General features: G+C 39.7%; 1 protein-coding gene across 1 annotated transcript in view; it reads right to left on the bottom strand.

Annotated features, from left to right (window-relative positions):
* Positions 1-26,912, bottom strand: part of CCDC7 (coiled-coil domain containing 7) — a 403,315-nt gene that overhangs the window by 97,002 nt on the left and 279,401 nt on the right. The window contains 3 exon segments of the mRNA XM_058532824.1: positions 13,717-13,827; positions 17,721-17,831; positions 22,103-22,213. Coding sequence (XP_058388807.1) covers positions 13,717-13,827; positions 17,721-17,831; positions 22,103-22,213 — 333 coding nt within the window.

The raw sequence follows: 26,912 nt of genomic DNA, 5'->3' as shown, positions 1-26,912 counted from the left end.
ACAAGTAAATCGCTAAATCTTTCAGGCAGGTTTGTTTTTGTAGTGGTATGTGCCAGGCAATTCTGTAACAAGGCTTGAAGCATTGCAGGATTGAGCAAATACATAAATTTGTTGATGTTTTAAGAGTCAGGATTAACACTATAGGAGAAAGGATATACACATACGAAATGGAGGAAGGCAAGAACGAGACCTGAGGGACTAGCACTGAAAGTGTCTGAGATTCCTCACTATTTCTAAAATGTGTATACATGACATATGCATGTATATGTGCGCATACACGTGTATTTGTGTATGACACATTATAAGTACATGTGTATAAACTAAGGAGTGTGGATCTGAGTTAAAATCCTATGTGTGTGTGTATGGTGATGGACTGTAATTAGTTTTTGGGTGGTGAATATGATGTAATCTATACAGAAATCGAAAAATTATGATGTAACCTGAAATTTATATAGCGTTATAAACCAATGTTACTGCAATAATAAAAATTTTTTTAAAAACCACAATGAGATACTACATTGTATCCAGTAGGATGGCTGTAACAAAAAAATCAGATAACAAGTAAAAAAAAAATCCTACGTGTCATCTTTCAGGCTCAATCACAGAAAATTATAAAGGTTTTATGTGGCAGTTACCATGGGGAAAAGCTTCCTACCCCACACTAGACCTAATGCACAGTGAGTGCACTGTCTCTGGAAGGATGTTCAGTCAGAGCTCAGGCCTCTCCAGACCAACCATGCTCTTACACACATATCTGCCTTCCCAGACCCGGTGCCTCCATTCAGAGGGGCTCAACTGAATCACTGTACTGTTTAGGTGATTCTGCTTAGACTCTCTTATTGGGGAACCTTGAAGACAATTTTCTCCTTTCTGACTCAGTTTTCAGTACTTTTCCACTTCTAGCCCTCCCCACATCCCCTCACATCCCAGGTCCATAAAATGGAAAGAGCTTTTTGTTTGGGGCAGTGAGACAATCCCCCCTCCCCCCGCACTGCCCTTTGTGATGAAACATCTAACATTCACCTGGTGCCGTCAATGGGAAAAAATGGAACATTGATAAAATTGGGCCCATTCTCATTTAGACTCTTGCTTATACTATTACAGTAATCAAATAAAGGCTTAATTCTTACTTTCAGTTTGGCTTGTCATTTTTTTTTTTTGTTGTTAGGAAGATCAGCCCTGAGCTAACATCCATGCTAAACCTCCTCTTTTTTGCTGAGGAAGACAGGCTCTGCGCTAACATCTATTGCCAATCTTCATCCTTTTTTTTTTCCCCCAAAGCCCCAGTAGATAGTTGTATGTCATAGCTGCACATCCTTCTAGTTGCTGTATGTGGGACACAGCCTCAGCATGGCCGGAGAAGCGGTGCGTCGGTGCGCGCCCGGGATCCAAACCCGGGCTGCCAGTAGTGGAGCACACGCACTTAACTGCTAAGCCACGGGGCCGGCCCTGGCTTGTCATCTTAATTGACCAACTGACAGTGCTTTCTCTGATAAAGTGGTGCAATGAGCAAGGTGGTTAATAACGCACATTGCCTTTCTAGAAAAGAAAGACCCTGAAAATCCCGTGTGGCACTTTTGGGAGGTGTTAGAGAAGTCCAAGTGATGCTAGCGGATCATCTGCAAGAGTCTGAGAGTTCCATGGGCACTTCATCAGCCATGCCAATGTGTCTCAGGAAGCACTAGTGGACCCTAGAGGTACTTTGGGGAGTGCTAGTGACTGTTTACATAAGCTTTTCAGGTATAAGGGGGACCATGGGTCCTTCCCTTTAGCCTCCAGCTCCTTGGCCAAATTTGCCCGGTGGGTCAAATTACAGATACCAAAGAAAGACTCTAGGAAAGCTAGAGAAGCAATTCCCCAATTATTGATACAGTCCTCTGATGACGGGAACAAAATTCATCAGAGGCCCTGAATGCTGAGTTGCACCCAATTACTACTGTTAGCTATAAGCATGTCCCTGGCACCAAAAGACAGCCTATGACACAGCGAATTTTTGTTGAGACTCATGCCTAAAATGGAAAAGAATGTAGAGTGCTTTGGGATCACTGCACCCAGCAATCTGAAGCTCTTAGAGACTTGAGTAGTTTGTCTCCATGATGAAGGAGGTAATCTTGTTAAACTTGGTGAGTGACAGTGGCACCTCAGGAGTGTGTCACTATAGACCCCCACTTTCAGAGTACAATAACAGTAGCCGCTTTGTCTAAGGAAGAGGAGGAAGATGGCACTGGGATGAAAGGGTGCAAGCACTCAAGACCATCTACATCCTCAGTTGGGTAATATTTGGGCTTTGAGAGATTTGGCCCACACATGATGAGTTCCTTGCCACTAAATAGTATGGTTGGATCATCTTTCCAGTGGATACAGTTTCCCTGTGAGCCACCTTAGTGGTCTCTTACATGTACAAATGAGGGGTGAGAACAATAGATGATGAGACTGTTAACAAGACTCAGATTTCTAGGTTTGTTCATGCAAATCCTACTGGTTATTGAGTGCAATTAAAACTTCTCATAAGGCCATGTTTTTCAGTCTGTGACACAGTCCAGATGTACAATGACAAATCATCAAGTTTGGAAAATGTGGCTGCTGCCCAGATAGCAAAGACTGACCAGCAGAAAGAGTGATGTAAAAAGGGTAAGCCTGTGTCCTCTCCTAGACCATTTGGGCTACGGCCTTCCCAAAGAGATCTCTGGGCCTGGTTACTCAACAATAGGTTCCCAAAGAGAAGACTGATGGGCTCTCCCACCAAGGAACTCATGGTGAGTGAGCCAGGGGGTCTAGTAGGCTGTCTCACTAGGGTCTGCAAGGTGATGGCCCTTGTGATTAATACAAGTGCTATTCTCTCTGCTCCTCCCTGTGAATCTGAAGGTGAATTGGAGAGCCTTGTCAACTTTTAACCAGATGTCTCGGCTTTCAAAAATAAACAAGACTAGGGGATGTGCTGAGGTCCCTATGTCCGTAGTGGAGAACAGTGGTCCTATACCAAGTTCAGTAGGGAGGCAGGAGAGAATTGCATTTGTTGGGCCCTTTGGATACTGGTGCACAGTTAACTGTGATCTCCACAATCCCTGACACTACAATGAGGGGGTTATGGGTTGAATTGTAACCATCCCCTGAACAAATACAGAATTTCATTGAATTGTAATACTCCCCCCACAATATACAGTATCTCACATTTCTATCAAAATGTGACCTTATTTGGACATAGGGTCTTTATAGGGGTAATAAAATTAAAATGAGGTCATTAGAGTGGGCCCTATTCTAGGATGAACAGTATTCTTACAAAAACAGAAAATTTGAGCACAGAGGCAGACACACACATGGGGAGAACACATGTAAAGATGAAGGCAGAGACATGGTGATGCATCCACAAGCCAGGAAATGTCAAATATTGCCAAAAACCACCAAAAAGTAGTACAGAGGCATGAAACAGATGTTCTCTCAAGCCCTCAGAAGAAAACAACCCTGCCAATGTCTAATCTCAGACTTCTAGCCTGCTGACTGTAAGACAATAATTTTTTGTTCTTTAAGCCACTCAGTTTGTGGTACTTTGTTATGGCTGCCCAAGCAAACTAATACAGATTTTTGGTACTGTGAAGTGAGCTACTGCTGTAACAAATACCTAAAAATGTTGAAATGGCTATGGAATTGGGTAATGGGTAGAAGCTACAAGAGCTTTGAAGTACATGATAGAACAAAACCTAGATTGCCTTGAAAAGACTGTTAGTAGAAACATGGACGTTAAAGGTGATTCTGGTGAGAGCTTGGAAGGAAAAGGGGAGAGCTGTAGAGAAAGTTTTTATTGTCTTAGAGAATACATATATTGTCATGAATAGAATGTTGCTAGAAATATGAACGTTAAAGGTGCTTCTTGTAACAATACATTAAAAGGATCATACACCATACTCAAGTGGGATTTACTGCAGGATGAAAAGATAGTTAAACATTGAAAATCAATCAATGTGATACACCACATTAAAAAAAGGAAGGATAAAAATCATTTGATCATCTCAATAGACAAAATTCAACATCCATTCATGATAAAAACTCAACAAATGGGTATAGAGAGAATGTACCTCATCATAATAAAAACCATATACGACAAGCCCACAGCTAATACCATACCCAACAGTGAAAAGCTGAAAGCTTTTTCTCTAAGATCAGGAACAAGACAAGGATGCTCACTCTCACCACTTTTATTCAACATAGTGTTGGAAGTCCTAGCCAGACAAATTACGAAAGAAAAAGAAATACAACGCATTCATGTTGGAAAGGAAGAAGTAAAATTATCCCTATTTGCAGATGACAAGATATTATATATAGAGAAATATAAAGACTCCACCAAAAACTGTTAGAACTGATACACAAATTCAGCCAAGTTTTGGGATGCAAAATCAAAATACAAAAATTGGTTGCATTTCTATACACTAATCACAAACTATCAGAAAGCGAAATTAAGAGAACAATTCCACTTACAATAGCATCAAAAAGAATAAAATCCCTAGGAATAAATTTAAGTAAGGAAATGAAAGATCTGTACACTGAAAACTATAAGACACTGGTGAAAAAAACTGAAGGATACACAAATAAATGAAAAGATACTCCATGCTCATGGATTGGATGTATTAATATTGTTAAAATGTACATACTACCCAAAGCAATCTGCAGATTCAATGAAATCCCTATCAAAATTCCAACGGCATTTTCACAGAAATAGAAAAAACATTCCTAAAATTTGTATTGAACCACAAAAGACCCCAAATAGCCAAAGAAATCTTGAGAAAGAACAAAGCTGGAAACATCATGCTCCCTGATTTCAAACTAAATTACAAAACTATAGTAATCAAAATAGTATGGTATTGGTATAAGAACAGACATATAGATCAATGGGATAGAATAGAGAGCCCAGAAATAAACTCATGCATAAATAGTCCACTAATTTATGACAAAGGAGCCAAGAATATACAATGAGGAAAGGATAATCTCTTCAATAAATGGTGTTCGGGGGGAAAAAAAGGTGCTTCTGGTGAGGTCTCAGATGAAAATGAAGAACACGTCATTGGAAACTGGAGGAAAGGTGATTCTTGTTATAAAGTGGCAGAGAGTTTGACTGAATTGTGTTCTGTTGGGTGGAAAGTAGAACTTGTAAGCAATGACCTTGGGTAGTTAGCTGAGGAGATTTCTAAGCAAAGTGTTCAAGGCACAGTTTGGTTTCTCCTTGCTGTTACAGTAAAATGCCAGGGGAAAGAGATAAATTGAAGAAGAAATTGTTAAGCAAAAAGGAAACAGAACAGGAAGATTTAGAAAAGTCTCAGCCCATCCATATTGAAAAAAATTGAGAAAGCATGCTCTGGAGAGAACACCAAGGTGGTGGCTAGAGAACTGCTTGCTAGGTGTGTGAGTTGTGAATCTAATCAATCATTTCAGCAGAAACACTGGCAGCTTGGATTGAAGGAGACAGAGAGCAGATAAATGGAAGACAGGTAGTTAGACTTCTAAGATTCTAGAGAAAGAAAATGGGTTGATAAATCTATTCTGCTGTGAACATATGTTATCCTACAAGAAAAGGGAAGAATGACCCCAAAGGGTGGTTCAGATGCCAGTGGAGCTGCTACTGTCACCACAGGCCCAGAAGGCACACGCTAGGTTGTTACCTCTTCTGTTCCAAGGAGTGAGACTGCCAGCTAGGGCCAAAGGGGCCCTCCAATGGGCCAAGAGGACAGTGCACAGAGCCAATAAAGATTATTCTCAAGCCTTAAAATCTAATGGAATTTGCCCTGCCAGGTTCCAAACTTGCTTGACACCTGTGACTCCTTTTGTTCCTTCCAATTTCTCCCTTTTGGAATAGAAATGTCTGTCCTATGCCTGTCCCACCATTGTACTTTGGAAGCACAAATTTGGTCTCACAGGTTCACAGATGGAGAGAAATTTTGCCCCAGGATGAATCATACCCCAAGTCTCACCCATAACCATTTGGATGATTTAGATGATGAGTTTTGGAACTTTGAGTAGATGATGTTTAGGTGAGATTTTGGAGTTAGAATTGGGGATGTTGGAATGGGATGAGTGTATTCTGCCTGTGAGAGGGAATATTTAGAAGCCAGAGAGTAGTTTGTTAGGGGTTGAATTGTGTCCTCTTCCCCCACCAAAAACATTTAGAATTCCTAACCCTCAGTACCTCAGAATGTGACCTTATTTGGAAATAGGTCTTTATAGAGATAATCAAGTTAAAACGAAGGTCATTAGAGTGGGCCTTAATCCAGTATGAATGACGTCCCTATAAACACAAGGTGTTTGGACAAGTGACATGCACACTGACAAAACACCATGTGAGGATGAAAGCAGAGATCAGTGACGCATGCACAAGTCAAGGAACATCAAATATCGCCAGCAAACCACCAAAATCCAGAACAGAAGCATTGAACAGATTCTCAGTAACAATCCCTCAGAAAGAATCATCTCTGATGACACCTTGATACCAGATTTCTAGCCTCCAGAACTCTGAGACAATAGATTTCTGTTAAGTCTCCAAGTTTGTGGTACTTTGTTATGGCAGCACTAGGAATCAATATAAAGGGGAAACAGACAATGCTCTCTGGTTTTGGGTCTGAGTCCAACACCATCAGCACCTTTACCAGATACAACTATGCGTTGGTCTTCTTGGATGATTAAAAACTTCCATTGTTATGGCCCTCAATAGTGAATATATATTGGTATAGATGCATTGTCTAAGTGTATCCCTGCTTGTATTCAGGCCCAAGCCCTGAAGGGAACTGTTGCAGTTAAGGACATTTTATGGGACACGTAGTGACCCCACTAACAGTGCCTAGTGCTATTGTCAACCAAAAAAAAATCAATGGACTAGGGAAGAAAAGCTGTAACTAGCCTCATTGCTGAGCTTAATGAAGCCAAAGTTTTCTGTGAGACTAATTCTCCATTCAGTAGCTCCATCTGTCCTCTGCACATGACCCAGATGCATAGAGACTCAACTGATTGCAGCTCAATGCCATAGTACAGCCCTGGGCACTGGCAGTACCTGACTTCGGGACTGTCACAGAGGCTATTGCCCAAGATAAAGGAACTTGGTGTACAACTGACATCTCAAACTCCTTTTTCAGCATCACTAACCACATGGATAATCAGGATCAGTTTACTATTACGAGGAATGAGCTGTAATATACCACTAAGGTCTTTCCACAAGTCTACCTAAATTCCCTCACTATCTGTCATCAATGGATAGGGCATAACCTAGAAAAAATTCAGCTCCCAGGGGGAACATTAGCTTTCCCCTATATTGATGACATTTTCCTAGTGGGCCCAGACAAGGGCACCACCAAATAAGGACTGTTGCCCTGTTGACCCACATGCAGCAACACAGGTAGGACATTACTACAGACAAGGTAGACAGACCTAAAACCCAATTGAAATCCAGGGTATGATCTGGAAAGAGGCACAATGTCTTATTCCAGAGAAGACAATTGCCAAGCTTTTGGTCCACCCTTTCCCAAAAAATACAAACAGTCCCAATGATATTGGAACTATTCAGCTACTGAATAATTCACATTCCCCAAGCAGGGATCTATATGGCATCCATTGTGGGTTACCAAGTAAGGCCACTGTTTTTGAGTGGTGCCTATTTTTGACTAGGGGCCTTCCAACTGGCTATACTGGCTTCCCTTCCCCTGAGTCCCTATGATTCACATTTGCCTTTGAGTTAGAGGTCTCAGCAACTTCTCTGTTCACCAATTGGAGCCTATGGCAGAAGGACACCATCACAGGTCAGAGGTGCCCATTGGGCTTTTGAATCTGCAATCTCCCAGCATCAGCTGAAAGTTACACTCCCTTTATGAGACAAATATTGGCCTGTTATTGGGCCTTGGTGGATGCTGAACTATCATGACTCATGGCTGTGAAACAGTGTTATCAACAGAAAGTCCAACCAAAGGCCCTGAATACTTCGGCTTATTGTTCTCTAGTTATCTTAGGGTATTTATACTTTAGTTCAAAGTGTAAAATTTCCATAAAATATATGCTCAAATACCAAAGAAAAAAGATCTTCTGATGAGTCAGGAAATTTAGGGAGGTGGAAGGACACTAGTGGTACATTCCAACGGATTCCAGGTCCAGGTAAGAGGAAACTGATCTTGACCATCAGCATGGACGGGGTACTGAAAAGGGAGTTTGAGATGTTAGTTTAATTTAAAATAATTTAAAGTTATCTACAATTATTAGACTTAGTGAGTCTTTCCCCTATAGAAGTTCTTTGTTTCTCAAATTGCTCTTGCTCTTCAACACTGAAACGATGCTCAAGCATAACACGTTGATCTGGTACTTCATCATGAGCCACATAAAGAAATGCATTTAGTCCACTAAATGGAAAACAGACCTATTGTGAAATCTCTAGATTCCAAACGTACAACAAGTATACAACATCATTTTCTCCCATTTTGATAAAATTATAAATAAATTACCATAAAGCTAGATCTGAGATGAAAATTATGAGAACATTTTTAAGATGTGTGTGTGCAAAGATGTCTAATTATTTCATAAATATTCCTAGGCATCAAATATGTTTTATATTAGTCTCTAGTTTTCTTGGATTATTTACATTTTAGTTTAATACATATTCACAGATCAAATAGTGAAAATGTATATGGTCACGGTTATTCATTACCCCGTTATTTGTAATTGCAAAATATTCAAGACCAATTGAATGTATTAGTATAGGAGGTTGAATAAAGTAAGGTCTATTTATACTATATTATTATACCATATTATACTATATCATTAGTTGAATAAATTAAGGTATATTTATGCAATGGTATAGTGTAAATTGTGGTATATCTTTTATGGTATTAAAAGATCTCAAAAAGTTCATATCAAGATATTTCCTGGTGATAATGTTAAGTGAAAAAAATAATATTAAGAGTGCTAACTATTGGGAAAGAAGGAAGCAGAATTAAGAAAAAAAATTATAAGAGAGATACTTATGTTTGCAAAATGAAACATGAGAAAATATTGTAGTTGGCTACCAAGGAGAGGAGAGAGGAGGACTGGGGAATGTAAGGATAAGGATACAAGAAGGATGATACTTCTCTAAGTATACATTTTTGCATATTTATTAATATGTAAGTAGGTTGATGTTCAATATAGTCCAACAATAAAATTAAATTAAAAAATTTTTAAAAGGACTAAAACTAAAAGCAAATTTAAAGAAATGAAACTTCTAAAGGAATAAATAAAATACTAATCCAAGTAACTAATCAATACGGTACTTGATATAAACTCTTATTCTTGGACAAGAGAGTGGGGGATGACTGTAAACAAATCACAAAATCTTTTTAGTAGATTTGCTTTTCTGGTGGTATGAGCTAAACAATCCTGAAACAACTTTAGAAGAATTATAGGATTGAACAAATGAGTCCATGTGTTGACACTGTGCAGAGTCAGGATTCACACTGGAAGAAAGGATACACGTATCTGAAACAGAAGAAGGCAAGAACAAGCCCTGAGGGGAAGTGAAGGTGTGAGAACACATGAATTCTAAATATGACTGCACGTGTACATGCATGTATATGTACACACATATGCATATGTGTATGTGTATATATGTTTGCATGTATATGCATGTGTATATGTATATGTATAAATACTAGGGAACGTCTGACTCCAGGCCAAAATTCTATGTGTGATCTTTTAGGCCCAATCATAGATGATTACAAAGGCTTTATCTGGCAGTTGTCGTGGGGGGAAACTTCACACCCCATACTACGCTTGATGCACAGACAGTGCACTGCACCCATTGGAGAGCATGGGTTAAGGTCCATCTGGGCTGGCCATATCTGCATTCTCCCTCAGGTGCATCCATTAGGAAAACTTATGAGCGGAGGAAACCTCAGCTGAGGCATTATATGTTCAGGCACTTCAGCCTAGACCACCTTATTGGATGGGCCTTGAAAACCCTTTCTCCATTCTGGTTCAGTACTTTTCCATTCTAAGCCCACCCCCTCTACTTCCTCATGGCACCTGAGCCCATAAAACACCAGTGGCCTTTTTGGGAGGACACCTTCCACAGTGAGACATTCTCCCCATTTGCTCTGATGCACATGACCCTCATCTGGTGCCATTCTATGGGGAAAATGACACATTGGTGGAGCTAGGACCCTTTCCTGTTTAGGATCTTGCTTATACTATCTCAGTAAGTGAATAAACATTTAATTGTTACTTTCAGTTAGGCTTGTTATCTTAATTGACTGACTCAAAAATGGCAGTTCTCACTCTGACAAATTGACACAGCAAGCACAGCGGTCATTGAAGCACAATGCCTTTCTGGAAAAGCAAAATACCTGAAGCTTTTACAGGGCACTTTTGAGAGATACTAAAAAAGTCTTTGGGGCACTCTCAGGTAGTGCTAGTGGATCATTTCCATGAGTCTGAGAGTCCAACACGGCACTTCACCAGCCATGCCACTGATTCTCAGAAAATGCAACTGGACGCCACAAAGTACTCTTGGAGAGTTCTACTGGATTGTTTACATAAGATTTTCAGTTCTCTGGGGAATAATTCATCGTTCACTTTAGCTCCCAACTCCCTGGCCGAGTTTCCATGATGAGTCAAATTAGAGAACCAACAGAGAGACTCTAAGAAAGCTAGAGAAGCAATTCCCTAGCTACCGCTTACAGTTCTCTAATAATGGGACCAACAATGATCAGAGACCCTGTGGGTTGAGTTGACTATTGTTATCTCCAAGCATGTTCCTGGTACCAAAAGACAGCCCACAACACAGCAAGTTATTGAAACTCATGCTTTTAATGAAAAAAAATGTAAAGGTCTTTGGAATTGCTTTGCCGAGTGACCTGAAGAGATCTTAGAGACTTGGGTAGTTTGCCTAACAAGTAATCTTGTTAAACTTAATGAGTGAGAGTGACAACTTGCGAGGTGCTTTACTACAGACCCCTATTTCAGAATGTGTTAACAGTGGCCACTTTGTCTAAAGAGGGGGCGGAAAATAGGAAGGAATATAACAGGATGCAAAAACTGAGACCATCTCCATCCTCAGCTGGGCACTATTTGGGCTCTGACAGTTTTGGCCCACACATGATGAGTTCTGGCACAGAAAAACATGTATGACCATTTTTTTAGAGATTATAGTATCCTGGCAAGCCACCTTGGTGACCTATTGGGTGCACAATAAGGCAGTGAGAACAATAGATGACAAGACTGTTGATCAGACTCAGATTTCTGGGTTCACTTGTGTCAATCCTGTCGATTATAGAGCTCAATCAAACCTCCTCATAAAATCATGTCAATCCATCCACTACACAATCCAGACCTTAACTGACAAATTTTTGGACATGGTAAAACTAGCTGCTCCCTAGATAGTGAACACAGATCAATGGAGAGAGTGACATAAAAATGACAATCGTGTGCCCTTTGCTGAACGATCCAGGCAATGGCCTTACAGAGGAGATCTGTGGATCTGGTTACCAAAAATGCAGACTTTCAAAGGAATAAATTGATGGGCTCTCCACCAAGGACTCATGACCAAGTTGTAAGCCATGAGGGTCCCAGCAGGCACTAGGGTCCATATAGTAATGGCTACTATGACTAATACAAGTGCTGTTTCCTCCAGCTATCTCCCATGGTGATATCTCAGTGAATCTTGAGACTTGAGTAGTTTGCTTCCTTGATTAAGGAGGTAATCTTGTTAAACTTAGTGAGTGAGAGTGGTACCTTGTGGGGGTCCATCAATACAGACCCTTCCTACTTTTACCCAGACATCTAAGCTTTCATAAATGAACTTGACTAGAGGTTATCCAAGGTCCCCATGTCTCCAGTGGGGATCTGAGGACCTATGCTAAGGACAGAGTTCAAAGTGGAGAGGGAGGAAAATTACATTTCTTGGGCCTTTTGGATACTGGTTAATGAATTCCTATGATTCCCACAATCCCTGACACGAAGATGAGGAGGAAACAGATAATTCTCTGTAGTTTTAGGTCTGAAGCCACCACCATCAGGACTCTTTTCCAGACCCAACTATGAGTGAATCCCCTTGGCCACTACAAACCCCCATTATTATGGCTTCTACTACTGAATATACATATTGGTAGAAATGTACTTTCTATATCAACCAGCACTTGCATTTACACCCCTTACCCCTGGCGAGATTTGCTGAAGTTAGGGTATTTTAGTAGGGTATGCGGAAAATCATGACCTACCAAACTATTGGCACCTAGCACATTGTCTACCAAAAACAATGTCAACAGGAGCCAGCCTGGTGGCATAGCGGTTTTAGCATGCTCCGCTTTGGCGGTCGGGGGCTCGCAGGTTTGGATCCTGGGTACAGACCTACATGCCACTCATCAAGCCATGTTGTGGCGGCATCCCATATACAAAATAGAGGAAGATGGGCACAGATGTTATCTCAGAGCTAATCTTCCTCAGCAAAAAGAGGAGGATTGGCAACGGATGTTAGCTCAGAGCCAGTCTTCCTCACACACACACAAAAAAAGTCAACAGCCTGGGGAATAAAAAGGAACAACTGCCCTCATTGTTGAGCTTTAAAAAGTCAACAATATCTGTAAACTAGTTCTTCATTCAATAGCTCCACCTGGCTTGTGTGCAAGACCTTTTGTGCCTAGACTCTAAATTGATTAGGGCTATACAAAGCATTAGTGCTGTCTTTGACACCAGTGGCACCTGACTTTGTGACAGTTACAGAGGTTATTGCCCAAGATAAAGGAACTTGGTATGCTGCAATTTGACATCACAAACGCTCTTTTCAGCATCTCTCCACGCGGGTGATCAGAATTAGTTTGCTGTATGTAGCATGGGTTGCATTACACCACTAATGTCCTTCCACAAGACTCCCTAAGTTCTCTGACTATCTGTAATCAATGTGTAGGTCAAGACCCAAAAAAAGTCCCACTCTGGAGGGGGTGCTGGCCTTCCACTCAATTGATGAAATCCTACTAGAGGGCTCAAACAAGGGCACTACCCAAAAAGAATTGGATGCCCTGTTCACCTACATGCAGCACATAGCTGGGCCATTATTACCAATAAGGTACAGGACCTAAAACAGAAGTAAAATTCTTGGGCATGTTCTGTAAGGGGCATAGTGTATCATTCCAGAGAAGACGATTGTTATGCTTTTGGCCCTCTCTGCCCCCCAAAATAAAAGCAATGGTAGGACTATTCAGATACTGCCACACTCTTACAGGGATCAGATAGCACCCATCTGTCAGTTTACCTTTGACTGGGGTCCTGATGGACAGGATCCCTTAAAGGCTCTTAAACTGACTCTTCTAATTTCCATTTGCTGTTTCAGTTATGGATCTCAGCAACATCTTTCTTTGCCTGCTGGGTCCTATGGCGGAAGACCCTCCACCACGGGCCAGAGGCACCCACTGGGCTTTGGCTCCACAATCTGCCAGAGGTGGCTAAAAAGTGCATATCCTTCATGAGACAATTATTGGTCCATTATTGGCCTTTGTGGATACTAAGAGCATGACCTTGGCCATGTAATAATCTTATGACAAGAAATTCCAATTAGTATTTTTTGCTTTTGTTCTCTAGTTATGTTAGGGTACTCACATTCAGGTCAAAGTTTAAAATTTCTACAAAATATATGCTCAAATACATATTTACGAACCAAATGAAGTTCTTCTGATGCGTTAAATTTAAAATAATATAAAATTATTTATAATTATTATACTTAACTATTGAGTCTTTCCCCTATGGAAGTTTTTTATTTATTTAATTGCACTTGGGTTTTTGACACTGAATCTTGAAGTTTGAGCATACGAGTTTCATCTGGTACTTTATCAAGAGCTACAGAAAGAGATAAATTAAGTCTCCTAATGGAAAAATAGATCTACTAGATTTCAGACTTATAACAAGTAAATAGCAACATTTTCTCTCATTTTTATAAGGTCATAAATAAATTATCATAATACTAGATCTGATATAAAAATTATGAGAACATTTTTAATGGGTGTGTGTTGATGCTGGCTTTTTATTTTATAAATATTCCCATGCATCAAATATGTTTATATTAGACTCTAATTTTCTTAGATTGTTTACACTTTAGGTTAATATATATTTATAGACCAACCAATGAAAATGCATATGCACAATGTTGGTCATCACAGCATCATTTGTAATTACAAAATATTCAAAATCATCTAAATGTTCAAGAATAGGAGACTGATCAAATAAACTGATATACATACTATAAACAATAGCATAGTACCTTCCATAATATATGTAAGTTAAACCATTATGCTGTACACTTTAAATTTATACAGTGATGTATTCAATTATATCTCAATAAAACTGGAAAAAAATAGTATAGTACCAGTTTTGGTATATAATGGTGTATATGCGTATGTTTGTGCATAAATACATAGTATATATGGTATACAGGGGATATAATGTGGTAAAAATACCTGCATATACAGTGAGACATTGCCCTCCCATCTGTGCTAATACATCCAGCCCTTGCCCGTTATCATTTCACAGGGAAATGAATCATTAGTTGAAACATTGGTGGAGCCAGTGCCTTTTCATGTTTAAACTCTTGCTTATATTATTGTAGTAAGTGAATAAAGGCTTAATTGTTACTTCCAATTTGGCTCAATGTCTTAATCAATCACCTTCATAACTGGCAACTCTCTCTTAGTGGCAAATGGTGGGAGGCAGGGTGATCCAATTAAGCATAATGTCTTTCTGGAAAAGTAAAAAGCATGAAGATCCCCCAGATCATTTTTGGGAGATGATAGAGAAGTCCACAGGGTTTCTTGAGGTGTACTAGCTGGTCTTTTGCAAGAGTCTGAGGGTCCAGCAACGCACTTTGCCAGCCATATCAATGAGTCGCAGTAAGTGCTATCTCAGGAATGCTGTGTATACTCTTGGAGAGTGTGAGCAGACTGTTTATGTAAGCTTTTTGGTTTTGAGGTCCTTCTCTTTGGTTTAATGGTCCTTCTCTTGAGCCCCAGACTCCCTGGCCAAAATGCCTGGTGGGTCAAATTACAGATCCAACAAAGGGGCTCTAAAAAAATCTAAGGAAGCAATTCCTTGGCTACTGCTACTGTCCTCTGATGATTGCCACATACTCTGCAAGCTAAGTTGCACCCAGTGATTGTTGTTAGCTCTAATGAGGTCCCAGACGACGATAGACAACCTATAACATAGCAAGTTATTGAGACTCGTGGTTTAATTAAATGAATATAGAACTCTTTGGAATTGCTTTGCCCAGTGACCTAAAGAGACCTTAAGACTTGGGTTCCTTGCTTGCATGATGAAGGAGGTATTCTTCTTAAACTTAGTGAGGGACAGTGGTACTTTGTGGGGTGCATCACTGTAGTACCTCTCCTTCAGAATGTCTTCACAGCAGAAAGTTTGTTCAAGGAGGCTGAGGGGAACACCCAAGTCCTTTTTCTTCTTTCTCAGCTGGTTACTATTTGAGCTCTGACAGTTTTGGCCCACCTATGTGTTCCCTACGACTAAAATACACATTTGGACCAGGCTTGCAGAGATGATAGCAGCTCTGCAAACTACAGTGGTGGTCCCTTGGTTCTACATTGAAAGAATGAGAGTGGCAGATGATAAAATTGTTAACAAGACTCTAGGTTCATCAGTGCCACTCCTGCTGGTTATCAGTTAAACTTCCTTGTAACATCAGGTCAATTTGTCAGTGATACAATCCATATCATAACTGACAAATTCTTGGGCAAGGAAAAAGCAACTACTGCCAAAATAACCAACAGAAACCATCAGAGAGAGTGATATAAAAATGGTAATTGGGCACATACAACTGAAAGGTCTAGGTAAGGGCTTTCCCAAAGAGATCTCTGGGTCTGGTTACTAAGCAATGGGAGCCCAAAAGAAAAGATTAATGGGCTCTTTATCAAGGAACTCATGGTCAAGTAGTATGTCATTAGGGAACAAAGGGCAGGCCCCCTAAGGTCTGCCCGGTGATGGTCCCTATGTCTAGTACAAGTGCTGTTCCTTCTTCTTCTCCCAGTGAATTTTGAAATGAATCATAGAGCTGTGCCAACTTTTACCCAAACTTTTTGGCTTTAAAAAAAAGAAGAGTATGAAATGGCCAACCTCCCTATGTCTACAGTGAGGAATGGAGGCCCTATGCCAAGGTCTAAGTTCAAAGTTGATATGGGGGAGAATTGCATTTCTTGGGCCTTTTGGATAATGGTTCATAGATGACTGTGACCCCCAAAACTCCTGGCATGAGAATGAGGGGGAAATTGATAATGCTTTTGGGTTTTCTGTCTAAAGCCATCATCACAAAGACCCTCGCCTGGACCCAACTATGGGTGTAACATATCACCATTGTTATGGTGCCCACTATTGAGTGGATTATTGTGGCAGATATAGTGTCTATGTGCATTTCTGATTGCATTTACCCCAAGTCCTGAAGGGAATTTCTGCAGTTAGGACCATTTTAGTGAGGTATGTAGAAAACTGTAAACCTATCAGACTACCAGTACCTTGTGCTTTTTGTCTCTCAAAAAAACAGTATCAATTGCCTCAGGGACACAAAGAAATAACTGCTCTATTGTCAAAGTTCACCATCTGACCTTTGCACAAGGCCTTGGGTGCCTGGAAACTCAATTGATTATCAGTGGCTCAAAAGTGTAGTACAGCCCTTGGCACTGGCATTACCTAATACTATGACTGCCACAGAGGCTATTGCCCAAGCTGAGGGAAGTAGGTATGAAGTGATTCATATTGTAAATGCCATTTTCAGCATCCTTGTCCACTCAGATGATCAGGATCAGTTTGCCTTATGGGAATGGTTGCAATACACCTTTAATGTCCTTCCACAAGGCCACGAGCTGGAAAAAGTCCTACTCCCAGATGCAGCACTCACATTCCACTATATTGATGACATCCTCCTCGTTGGCCCAGGCAAGGGCACTACCCAACAAAGACTACACATTGTGCTGATCCACATTCAACAACACGGCTGGGCCATTAATACAGACAAAGCACAAGGACCTATGACCCACGTGAAATTCCTGGGAATAAACTGGGAAGGAACAGTATGTCTCACTCCAGAGGAAACAATTGCCAAGTTTTAGTCACATTCAGGCTCTCAGCTCCAACAAATACAAAAGATGCCCGGTGACTGGTGGAACTATTTAGCTACTGGTGCTCACACATTCCCTACATGGCCATTTTGATGACAGCACCCATCAGTCAAGTTACCAAAAAGACCTCTACCCTGAGTAGGGCCTGACAACAAGATGCCCTGGAGACCTCCAACTGGCCGCACAGGCCACTCTTCTTGCCTCCCCTAATCCATTTTGCCTTTAAGTTACAGGTCTCAGCAAACTCTCTGTCTACCAACCGGAGCCTGTGGCAAAAGGACAACCACCACATGTCAGAAATGCCCATTGGGCTTTTGGACCTATAATCTCCTGTTGTTGGTTGAAAGGAAACACTCTCTGAGAGACTATTGACCAGTTATTGGGCCTTGGTGGACACTGAGTGCAAGAGACATGCCATGAAGTAGTCTTATGACTAGAAATTCCAACTAAATGTTAAATGGTTTTTGTTCTCTAGTTGTTTTATGGTATTCACACTTTAGTGTAAAATTTCTATAAATTATATGCTTAAATACCTATTAATGAACTAAAGAAAAAAGATCTTCTGATGAGATTAATTTTTAAAAATTTAAAGTTATCTATAATTATTATACTTACTATTGTGTTCTTCCCCTCTGGAAGCCATTTGTTTCTGTACTTGCATTTGGAGTTTTGACACTGAATCTTGATGCTTAAGCATAAGATTTCTGTGTGGTACGTCATCATGAGCTACATAAATAGATGCATTTAGTCTCTTAATAGAAAAACCCATCTACTGGAAATCTCTAGATTTCAAATTTATAAAAAATATATAGCACAATTTTCTCTCATTTTGATAAAGTTATAAGTAAATTACCATAATGCAAGACGTGACGTGAAAATTGTGAGAACATTTTTAATGGGTGTGTGTTGAAGCTGATTCAGCAACATTTCTAGGCATCTAATATATATATATGTATATAATGTTTTATATATATATTTTACATATCTCATAAATATATTTTGTATATCTAATATTTTATATATATATAGTCTCTAGTTTTCTTGGATTGTTTATACTATAAGTTAATACATATTCATAGAACAAAACATAAAAATGCATATGTACAAGGTTATTCATTTCAGCATATTTGCAATTGCAAAATATTCAAAACCACATAAATTTTCAAGCAGACATTGGTTAAATAAACTAAGGTATATACTATATACTATATACTATGGTACAATATAAATTATGGTAAATAATGTGGCACGTAGAGCTGTAATATGAACAAAACAGATCTCTATAAACTGACTTGGAGGGATTTCTAAGAATCCAAGTAGGTTCATGTTCTACATATTTCAAAATAAAATTAAATCAATAAGGATAAGAAGAAGGAATGAAAACAAAAAGCAAACTTAATGAAAGAAACTTCTGAAAGAAAATTAAAAGCAGTAACTCATTAATACAGTATCTAATATAAACACTCACTCTTGGACGTGAGAGTTGGGGTGGGGAGGGGGAGGTGGACCATGAACAAATCATGAAATCTTTTGAGTTGGTTTATTTTTCTAGTGCTTGGTACTAAGCAATTCTGAAACAATTTGAGAAGCATTACAGGATTGAGCAAATGAGTAAATGTATTAATGTTGTTCAGACCTCTAGCTACCTCGGCCCTGGGGTCCATAAAATGTCAAGAGCCTTTGTTTGGGTTTCCTTCAGCTCCGAGACCATCCCCTGCCTCAGTCTGCACTGATGTATCTGATCCTTGTCAGGTGCTGTTCCATGGGGTAAAATGGAACATTAGTGGAGTTGGTGCCCGTCCCTCTCTAACTATAGCCTATAGTATGGTAGTAAATGAATAAATGTTAATTGTCACTTTGAGTTTGGCTTGTTATTTGAATAGACCAACTCAAAAACTGGCATCTTTCTAGCAAATTAGCTATAAGAGCAGTGTGGTCAATGAAGCACAATGCCTTCCTGGAAGGAACACTTTAGGAAGTGTTAATGAATGTGCAGGACATGGTTGGGATGGGGGTACTACTGGATTACTTGCAAGAGACCCATAGGGCACTTTGCCAGACATGCAAATGAGTCTGGGAAAGTACTAGAGGATGCCATGGGGCCCTCTAGGGTGCTACTGTATTGTTTACATGAGCTTTTCAGTTCTGACAGGGAACAACTGTCTTTCTCTTTAGCCTCTGATTCACCTACCAAAATGCCCGATGAATCAAATGGGAGACTCAGCAGATGGGCTCTGAGAAAACGAGAGAAGCAATTTTGTGGTTATTGATGGGTCCAAAAAAGATGGAGACTCTGTATGCTGAGTTGCATCCAATGACTATTGTTAGCTCTAGCATACCCTTGGAACTAATGGACAACCTGTGATGCAATGAGTTTGTGAGACTTGCACTTTAACGGAAAAGAAAGTAGAATCCTTACGATTGCTTTGCCCAGCAACTCAAAAAAGACCTTGGAAACTTAGGTAGTTTGTCTTCACAAATAAGGAGGTAATCTTGTTAAACTTGGTGAGGGAGAGGGGCACATTGTAGGACTTGTCATTGTAGAACCCCATTGTAGAACTTGGCAGTGCCCATCTTGCCCAAGGAGGTAGAGGAAAAGGGGGATGAAAGGCATGAATATCTGAGACTCTTCCCTTCCTTAGCTTAGTACTATTTTGACTCTAACATGATGGTCCACTTATTATGAGTTCCCTGCCACTGAAAAACATGTTTGGATCATCTCTTACAGAGGCTCTAACGGCTTTGTGAGCCACCCTCATGGTCTCTAGGATCACAGATGGAGTGAGGTAAGTAATGGCAAGATTTTTAACCAGACTCAGATTTCTAGTTTCATTCTGGCCAAGTTCACTGGTTACGTAATTCAATTAAACTTCCTTATAAGGTGATGTCAATTGGTTTGAGGCACAATCCAGATCTTAACTGACAAACCTCCAGGCATGGAAAAAGTAGCTACCAACAAGATACTGTTTGACAAGTGAACAGAGCGACCTAAAAATTGTAATCAGGCACCACTCCTGGATGATCTGGTTAAGGGTTTTCCTAAAGAAATCTCTAAGACTAGATACATAACACTGGGGTCTCAAGGAGGACATTGATGGACTCTCCACTAAAGATCTCCCAGCAGGTAGTGGGCCACGGGTCCCAACACATATCCCCACTAAGTCCAAATTGTGATGACCCCTATGGCTAATATAAGTGCTATTCCCTCTGCTCCTCCAAGTGATATTGAGATGAATCAGAGAACCCTCCATTACTTTTACCCCGACCTCCCAGCTTTCAAAAATAAACAAAATTAGGGGTTAGGTCAAGATTCCTATGTCATCAGTAGTGAACTGAGGATGTATACTAAGGTCAGAATTCAAAGGAGGGTGGGAAGAAATTGCATTTCTAGGGCTGTTAGGATACTGGTGCACAGGTTACTGTGATCTCCATAACCTCTGACACCAGGTACTGGGGGAAAGAGATAATGCTCTCTGGTTTTTCATCTGAGGCCGTCATTAAGGTGACCCTTAGTCAAACACTACTATGACTGTATCCTTCCAGGCCACCACAAAACTCCATTTTATGCCCCCCACTACTGAATGTTTATTGGTATAAATGTGTTTTCTGTGTGCACTCCAACTTGCATTCAGCCCCAAGCCCTGATGGGAACTGCTGTATTTAGGGCCATTTTTGAGGGGGAAGAGGAAGACTGAAAACCTCCAAACTAAACAGTGCCTAGCATCTGTGTCTCCCAAAACAAATTCCTGGGAAGAAAAAGAAATAACTGCTCTCATTGCTGAGCTTAATGAAGTGAAAACTCTCCATGAGACTCTATTTCCCATTTTAATAACTAAGTTGACCTTTGTACATGGCTTTAGGCACATAGTGATTCAACTAATTTTGATAGGTCGATGCTATAGTACAGTCCCAGGCACTGGTTGGTACCTAACATTGTAACTGTCATACAGGCTATTTTCCAAACTGAAAGAACTTGATATGCAACAACTGACATAAACACATTTTGCTGCATCCCTTTCCACAGAAATGATCAGGGTCAGTTTAACCTTACGTGGAATGAGTTGCAATATACTATTAAGGTCCTTTACATGGCTACCAAATTGCTCAAATATTTGTCATCAATGCATAGGTCATGACCTCTAAATGGCCTGCTCTCAGAGGTAGGACTAGTCTTCACTCAAGTGGACCCAGACAAAGACACCACCCAACAACAACTAGATGCCCTGTTGATCTACCAGTAGCACTTGGCTGGCCCATTAACTACAGACAAGGTATAGTCACCTGGTACCCTAGTGAAATTCCTAGGCATGATCTCTAAGAGGCATGACATCTTATTTCAGAGGAGATGATGGCCAAGCTTTGGCCCACTCAACTCCAACAAATAAAAAGAAGCCCAGTAATTAGTGGGACTTTTTGACTACTTACACTCTCATTTTCCTCACGTGGGGTCCTTGATGACACCCATCTATGGGGTTACCAGAAAGGCTTCTTCTTTCCAATGAGAACACAACCAAGAGGATGCCCTTAAGGGCCTCCTGTAGGCCTTCTAGGCTGCCCTTCATCAGGCTCTTCTGATCTCCATTTGATGTTTGAATTAAAGATCTCAGAAACATCTGTTTGTCAATTGGAGTCTATGACAGAAGGCCACTGCCATGGGTTAGAGGTGTCTATTGGGCTTTTGTATCCATAATTACCTGGAGTTGGCTGAAAGGCACACTACTTTGGAGAGGCAATTATTCAACTGTTATTGGGCATTGGGGGATACTGAGTGCATGTCCTGTGGTCATGAAATGATCTTAAGACCAGAAATTCCAAGCAAAGGGTATTAATATTTTTGCTTTTTTTCTCTAGTTATCTTAGGGTAGTCACATTTTAGTCAAAGTGTAAAATTTCTATAAAATATATGCTCAAATACATATTTATGACTCCAAACAAAAATATCTTCTAATGAGCTTAATTTAAAATAATTTAAAGTTATCTGCAATTTTTATACTTACTAGTAAGACTTTCCCTTTTGTGAGTTCTTTGTTTCCTCATTTGAGTTTCTGATATTGATATTGAGTCCTGATGCTCAAGCATACGATTTTCATCTGGTACTTTATCCTGAGCTGCATAAAAAGAAGCATTTAGTTCACTAAATAAAAAAAGGTCTACTGTGAAATCCCTAGATTTAAAATTTATAACAAGTATATAGCATCATTTTCTCTTATTTTTATAAAGTTATAAGTAAATTACAATAATGTTAGATCTGAAAACTGTGAGAAGAGTTTTAATGGGTGTGTATGGAAGATATTTTATCATATCATTAATATTCCTGGGTTTCAAATATGTTTTATATTAGTCTCTAGTTTTCTTAGTTTTTTAATATTTTCAATTAATACATATTCATAAAACAAACAATAAAAGTACATATGCACAAGGTTATTCATTAGAGAACATTTGTAATTGCAGAATACTCAAAACCACCTAAATGTACAAGCATAGGAGATTGGTAGACTAAAGCAAGATATGTAAACTATGATAATATAATCTATGGGATGTAATATGGTACAAACAGCTGTACATGCAGGTATAAAAAGAATGAAAAAGATCCCTACAAACTGACTTGGAGGTATTTCTATGAAATAATGTTTAGTGGAAAAAACCTGAAAGAGGTTATATCTGGTATGCTATCTTTTAAGTAAGAAAGAAAGGGAAATAAGGGGGAAAAAAGTGAAGAGAGATACTTACCTTTACAAAATGAAGACAGGAAATATAAACCAGAACACAAAGTAGTTGGTCACCAAAAGTCATTGCAGACACTGCTGGCTGAGTTGTACCCAGTGACCACTGTTAGCTCTAAGCATGTCTTTGGCACTGATGGACAGGCCAAAACACAGTGAGTTTTTGAAACTCATGTTTAATGAAAAAGAATGCAGATTTCTCAGTTTCACTTTACCAGCAACTTGAGGAGACTATAGATATAGACTTGGGTAGTATGCCTCCATCATAAAGAAGATAATCTTGTCAACTTAGTAAGGGAAAGTGGCACCTTGCTGAGTGTGTCACGATAGACCCCCTGGTTCTGAGTTCCCTGACAACAGCCAATTTGCCCAAGGAGGACAAGGAAGGGGGCAGGGGGAGGAAGAGACACAAACACCAGAGACACTTGCCTTTCTCTCCTTGATGACATTTGATTTCTGAAAAGTTGGCCCACACATGATGTGTCCCCTGCCACTGAAAACATTGTCTAGTTACTCAACAGTGGAGTCTCAAGGAGGAGATGGATGGACTTTCCACCAAGAATCTTCTGGCCAGGTGGTGAGCCATGGAGGGGCCAACACACAGCCACATGAGAATCAAAGTGGTGATGACATTACTAATATAAGTGCTATTCCCCCTGCCCCTCCCAGTGATCTTAAAATGAATCAGAGAACTCTGCCTACATTTACCCAGAGCTCTACGTGGAATATAAAAAATAAAACACAAACAAACTCACAGAAGCAGACAACAGATTGGTGGTTAGCAGAGGGGAAGGGTGGTGAGGGGAGGGTGAAAAGAGTAAAAGGGGTTAATTATAAGGTGATGGAGATTAAACTGCACTTTTGGTGGTGAGCACGCTGTAGTATATACAGAGGTTGACTTATAATGTTGTACACCTGAAACCTACACAATGTTATAAACCAATGTTACACCCCCAAAAAAGGAGGGAAAATAAACAAGATTAGGGGTAGGCCAAGGTCCCTATGCCCCCAGTGGCATCTGAGGAGGCGTGCCAAGTCAGAGTTCAAAGAGGCAATGGGGAGAAATTGCATAAAGTGGGCCATTTGGATACTAGTTTACCAGTGACTGTGATCTCCACAACTCTGATACCACAATGAGGGAAAAAGTTAATGCTGTCTGACACCCAGAACTGACTGTGAGTGGGTGCCTTCGGGGCACTATAAACTTCCATTTTTATAGCCTTCACTATCAAATGCATTATTAGTAAATATGTGAATTCCAACTCGCATCAGCCCCAAGCCAAGCACTGCTCCAGTTTGGGTCATTTTAGTGGGGCATGTGGAAGACTGTAAACCTACCAGACTACCAATGCCTAGAGATTTGTCTCCAAAAACAACTACCTGGAGGAGAAAAGAAATTATTGCCCTCATTGCTGAGTTTAACTAAGCCAAAGATCTCCATGAGACTATTTCTCCATTCAATAAAGTCAACCTGTGCATATGGCCTTGGGTGCCTATAAACTCAATTGACTATAGCTGGCTTAATGTTGTGGTACAGCCCAGGACACTGGTGTTGCCTGACAGTGTGACTGCCACAAAGGCAATTGCCCAAGCTGAGGGAAGTAGGTAGGAAGTCATATTGTATTGTAGGTAGGTAGGTAGGAAGTGTATATCATATTGTAAATGCCGTTTTCAGCATCCCTGTCCACTGAGATGATCAGGATCAGTTTGCCTTATGTGTAGTTGGTTGCAATACACCTTTAATGTCCTTCCACAAGGCCACGAGCTGGAAAAAGTTCCACTCCCAGCATGGAGCACTTGCCTTCCACTATATTGATGCCAACCTCCTGGTGGGCCCAGGCAAGGGCACTACCCAACAAGGACTAGATGCTATGTTGACCCACATTCAGCAACACAGCTGGGTCATTAATATAGACACAGTGCAAGGACCTTGTATCCAAGTGAAATCCTTGGGAAGGGGCAATATGTCTTAGTCCAGAAGAGACAACTGCCCAACGTTTGTCCCTCTCAGTCCCAACAAATACAAAAGAGGGTGGGAAATCCGTGGGACTATTCTGAACTTGCACTCTCACTTTCCCCTCAACAGGACCCTGATTGCAACTATCTGTTAATTTACCAAAAAGGTCTCTACATTTGAGTGGATTTTCAACCAAGAGAATGTTCTGGAGTCCATCAAATAGGCCTCCCAGGTCACTCTTCCCCTTGGTCCCTGTGATCTGCATTTAAGTTACAGGTGTCAGCAACTTCTCCTCACCAATTGGAGTCTTTGGAAGAAGGCAACTGCATAGGACAGTGGATTAAGTTGGGCTTCTGGACTCCTAACATCTTGGAGTTGGCTGAAAGGTACATATCCTTTGAAAGACAATTATTGCCCCGTTATTGGCTTTGGTGGATACTGATTGCATGACCCATGGCTGTGAAACAGTATTACAACCAGAAATATTAACCAAAAGTTATGAATACTTTAGCATTTGTTCTGTAGTTACCTTAGGCTATTTATACTTCAGATCAAAATGTAAAATTTTTATGAAATTTATAGTAAAATACAGATTCATGAACCAAAGAAAAAGATCTTTAGATGTAATTAATTTAAAATAATTTAAAGTTGTCTATTATTACTGTGCTTATGAGTGAGTCTTTTCTCTATAGAAGCTCTTTGTTTCTTTATTTGCATTTGGGTTTTTGACATTGATTCTTGATGCTCAAGCATAAGATTTTCATTTTGTACTTTATCATGAGCTACATAAAAGATATATTTAGTCCACTAAATAGAAAAATAGATCTATTATGATATCTCTATAATTCAAATTTATAAGTGTACAGCAACATTCTCATTTTTATGCAGTTAGAACTAAATTACCATAATACTAGATCTGACATGGTTATTGTGAGAAGAGTTTTAACAGATGTGTGTTGAAGCTTTCTCATTATTTCACAAACATTTCTAGGCATTATATATAGTTTATATTAGTCTCTATTTCTCTTGGGTTATTTATACTTTATAGATCATATAGACTTCATAGACTAACCAGTGAAAATGCATATGTACAATTTATTAATTACAGCATTATTTGTAATTGTACATAAATGTTCAAACATGGAAGATTGGATGAATAAGCTAATATACACACTATAAACTATGTAAATGATAGTAAATAATGTGGTACAAAGAACTATACATAGAGATGTGAAAGGAATGAAAGGAATCTCTATAAGCTGACTTGGAGGGATTTCCAGGAGATAATATTAAGTGAAAAAAAAACAAACTCAAAAGGGGAAAACTTGTATGGTACCATTTATTTAAGGAAGGAGGGTAAATAAGAAAATAAGAAATAAGAAAAAAAGAGAGCGAGAAAATGAATTAGATACTTAGCTGTACAAAATGAAACACAAATGAGATATCAAGAAACAATGTAGTTGGTTACATACAAGATGAAAGAGAGCAAACTGGGGAAGAAATGGCACTCTTCTAAGCATGCTTTTTTTGCATATTTTTTACTTTTGAAAGTACATTCAGCTTCCACATATTTCAAAAATAAAATTAAATCACAAAAGAGGAACCAAAATTGGAAGCAAACTTAAAGAAATGAACCTACTGAAAGAAAAAAAACCACTAATGAAAGTAACTCATCAATACAGTATTTGACACATACCCTCATTCATGGGCGAGTGTGGAGAAGAGGCTGTAAACATATGGCAAAATATTTTCAGTAGGCTTGTTTTTTCTAGATTTATGTGCTAAGCAATTCCAAAACAATTTTAGAAGCATAACAAGTTGGAGCAAATGAGTAAATGTGTCATGTTATTCAGAGTCAGGATTCACACAGTGGAAGAAAGGACATGCACACATGAAATGGAGGAAGGCAAGGAAATGCCCGGCGGAGGTGGACTGAAGTTGAAGGTGTCCATGAGAACTCATGATTTCTAAATATGTTTGTGCATGTGTATATGCACGTATATGTGCATATGTATGTGTGTGTAAGAATATGTATATGTATACGTGCATGCATGTGTATATGTATGTATATATAGGAGTCCAAGTCCAGGACAAAATCCTGTGTTCAATATTTTAGGACCAAGCATA

The sequence above is a fragment of the Diceros bicornis genome, chromosome 36 (assembly GCF_020826845.1).
Source record: "Diceros bicornis minor isolate mBicDic1 chromosome 36, mDicBic1.mat.cur, whole genome shotgun sequence".
Taxonomy (NCBI): Eukaryota; Metazoa; Chordata; class Mammalia; order Perissodactyla; family Rhinocerotidae; genus Diceros; species Diceros bicornis.
The sequence above is the reverse complement of the archived record's forward strand: the minus strand, read 5'-3'. Positions and strand labels throughout refer to the sequence as shown.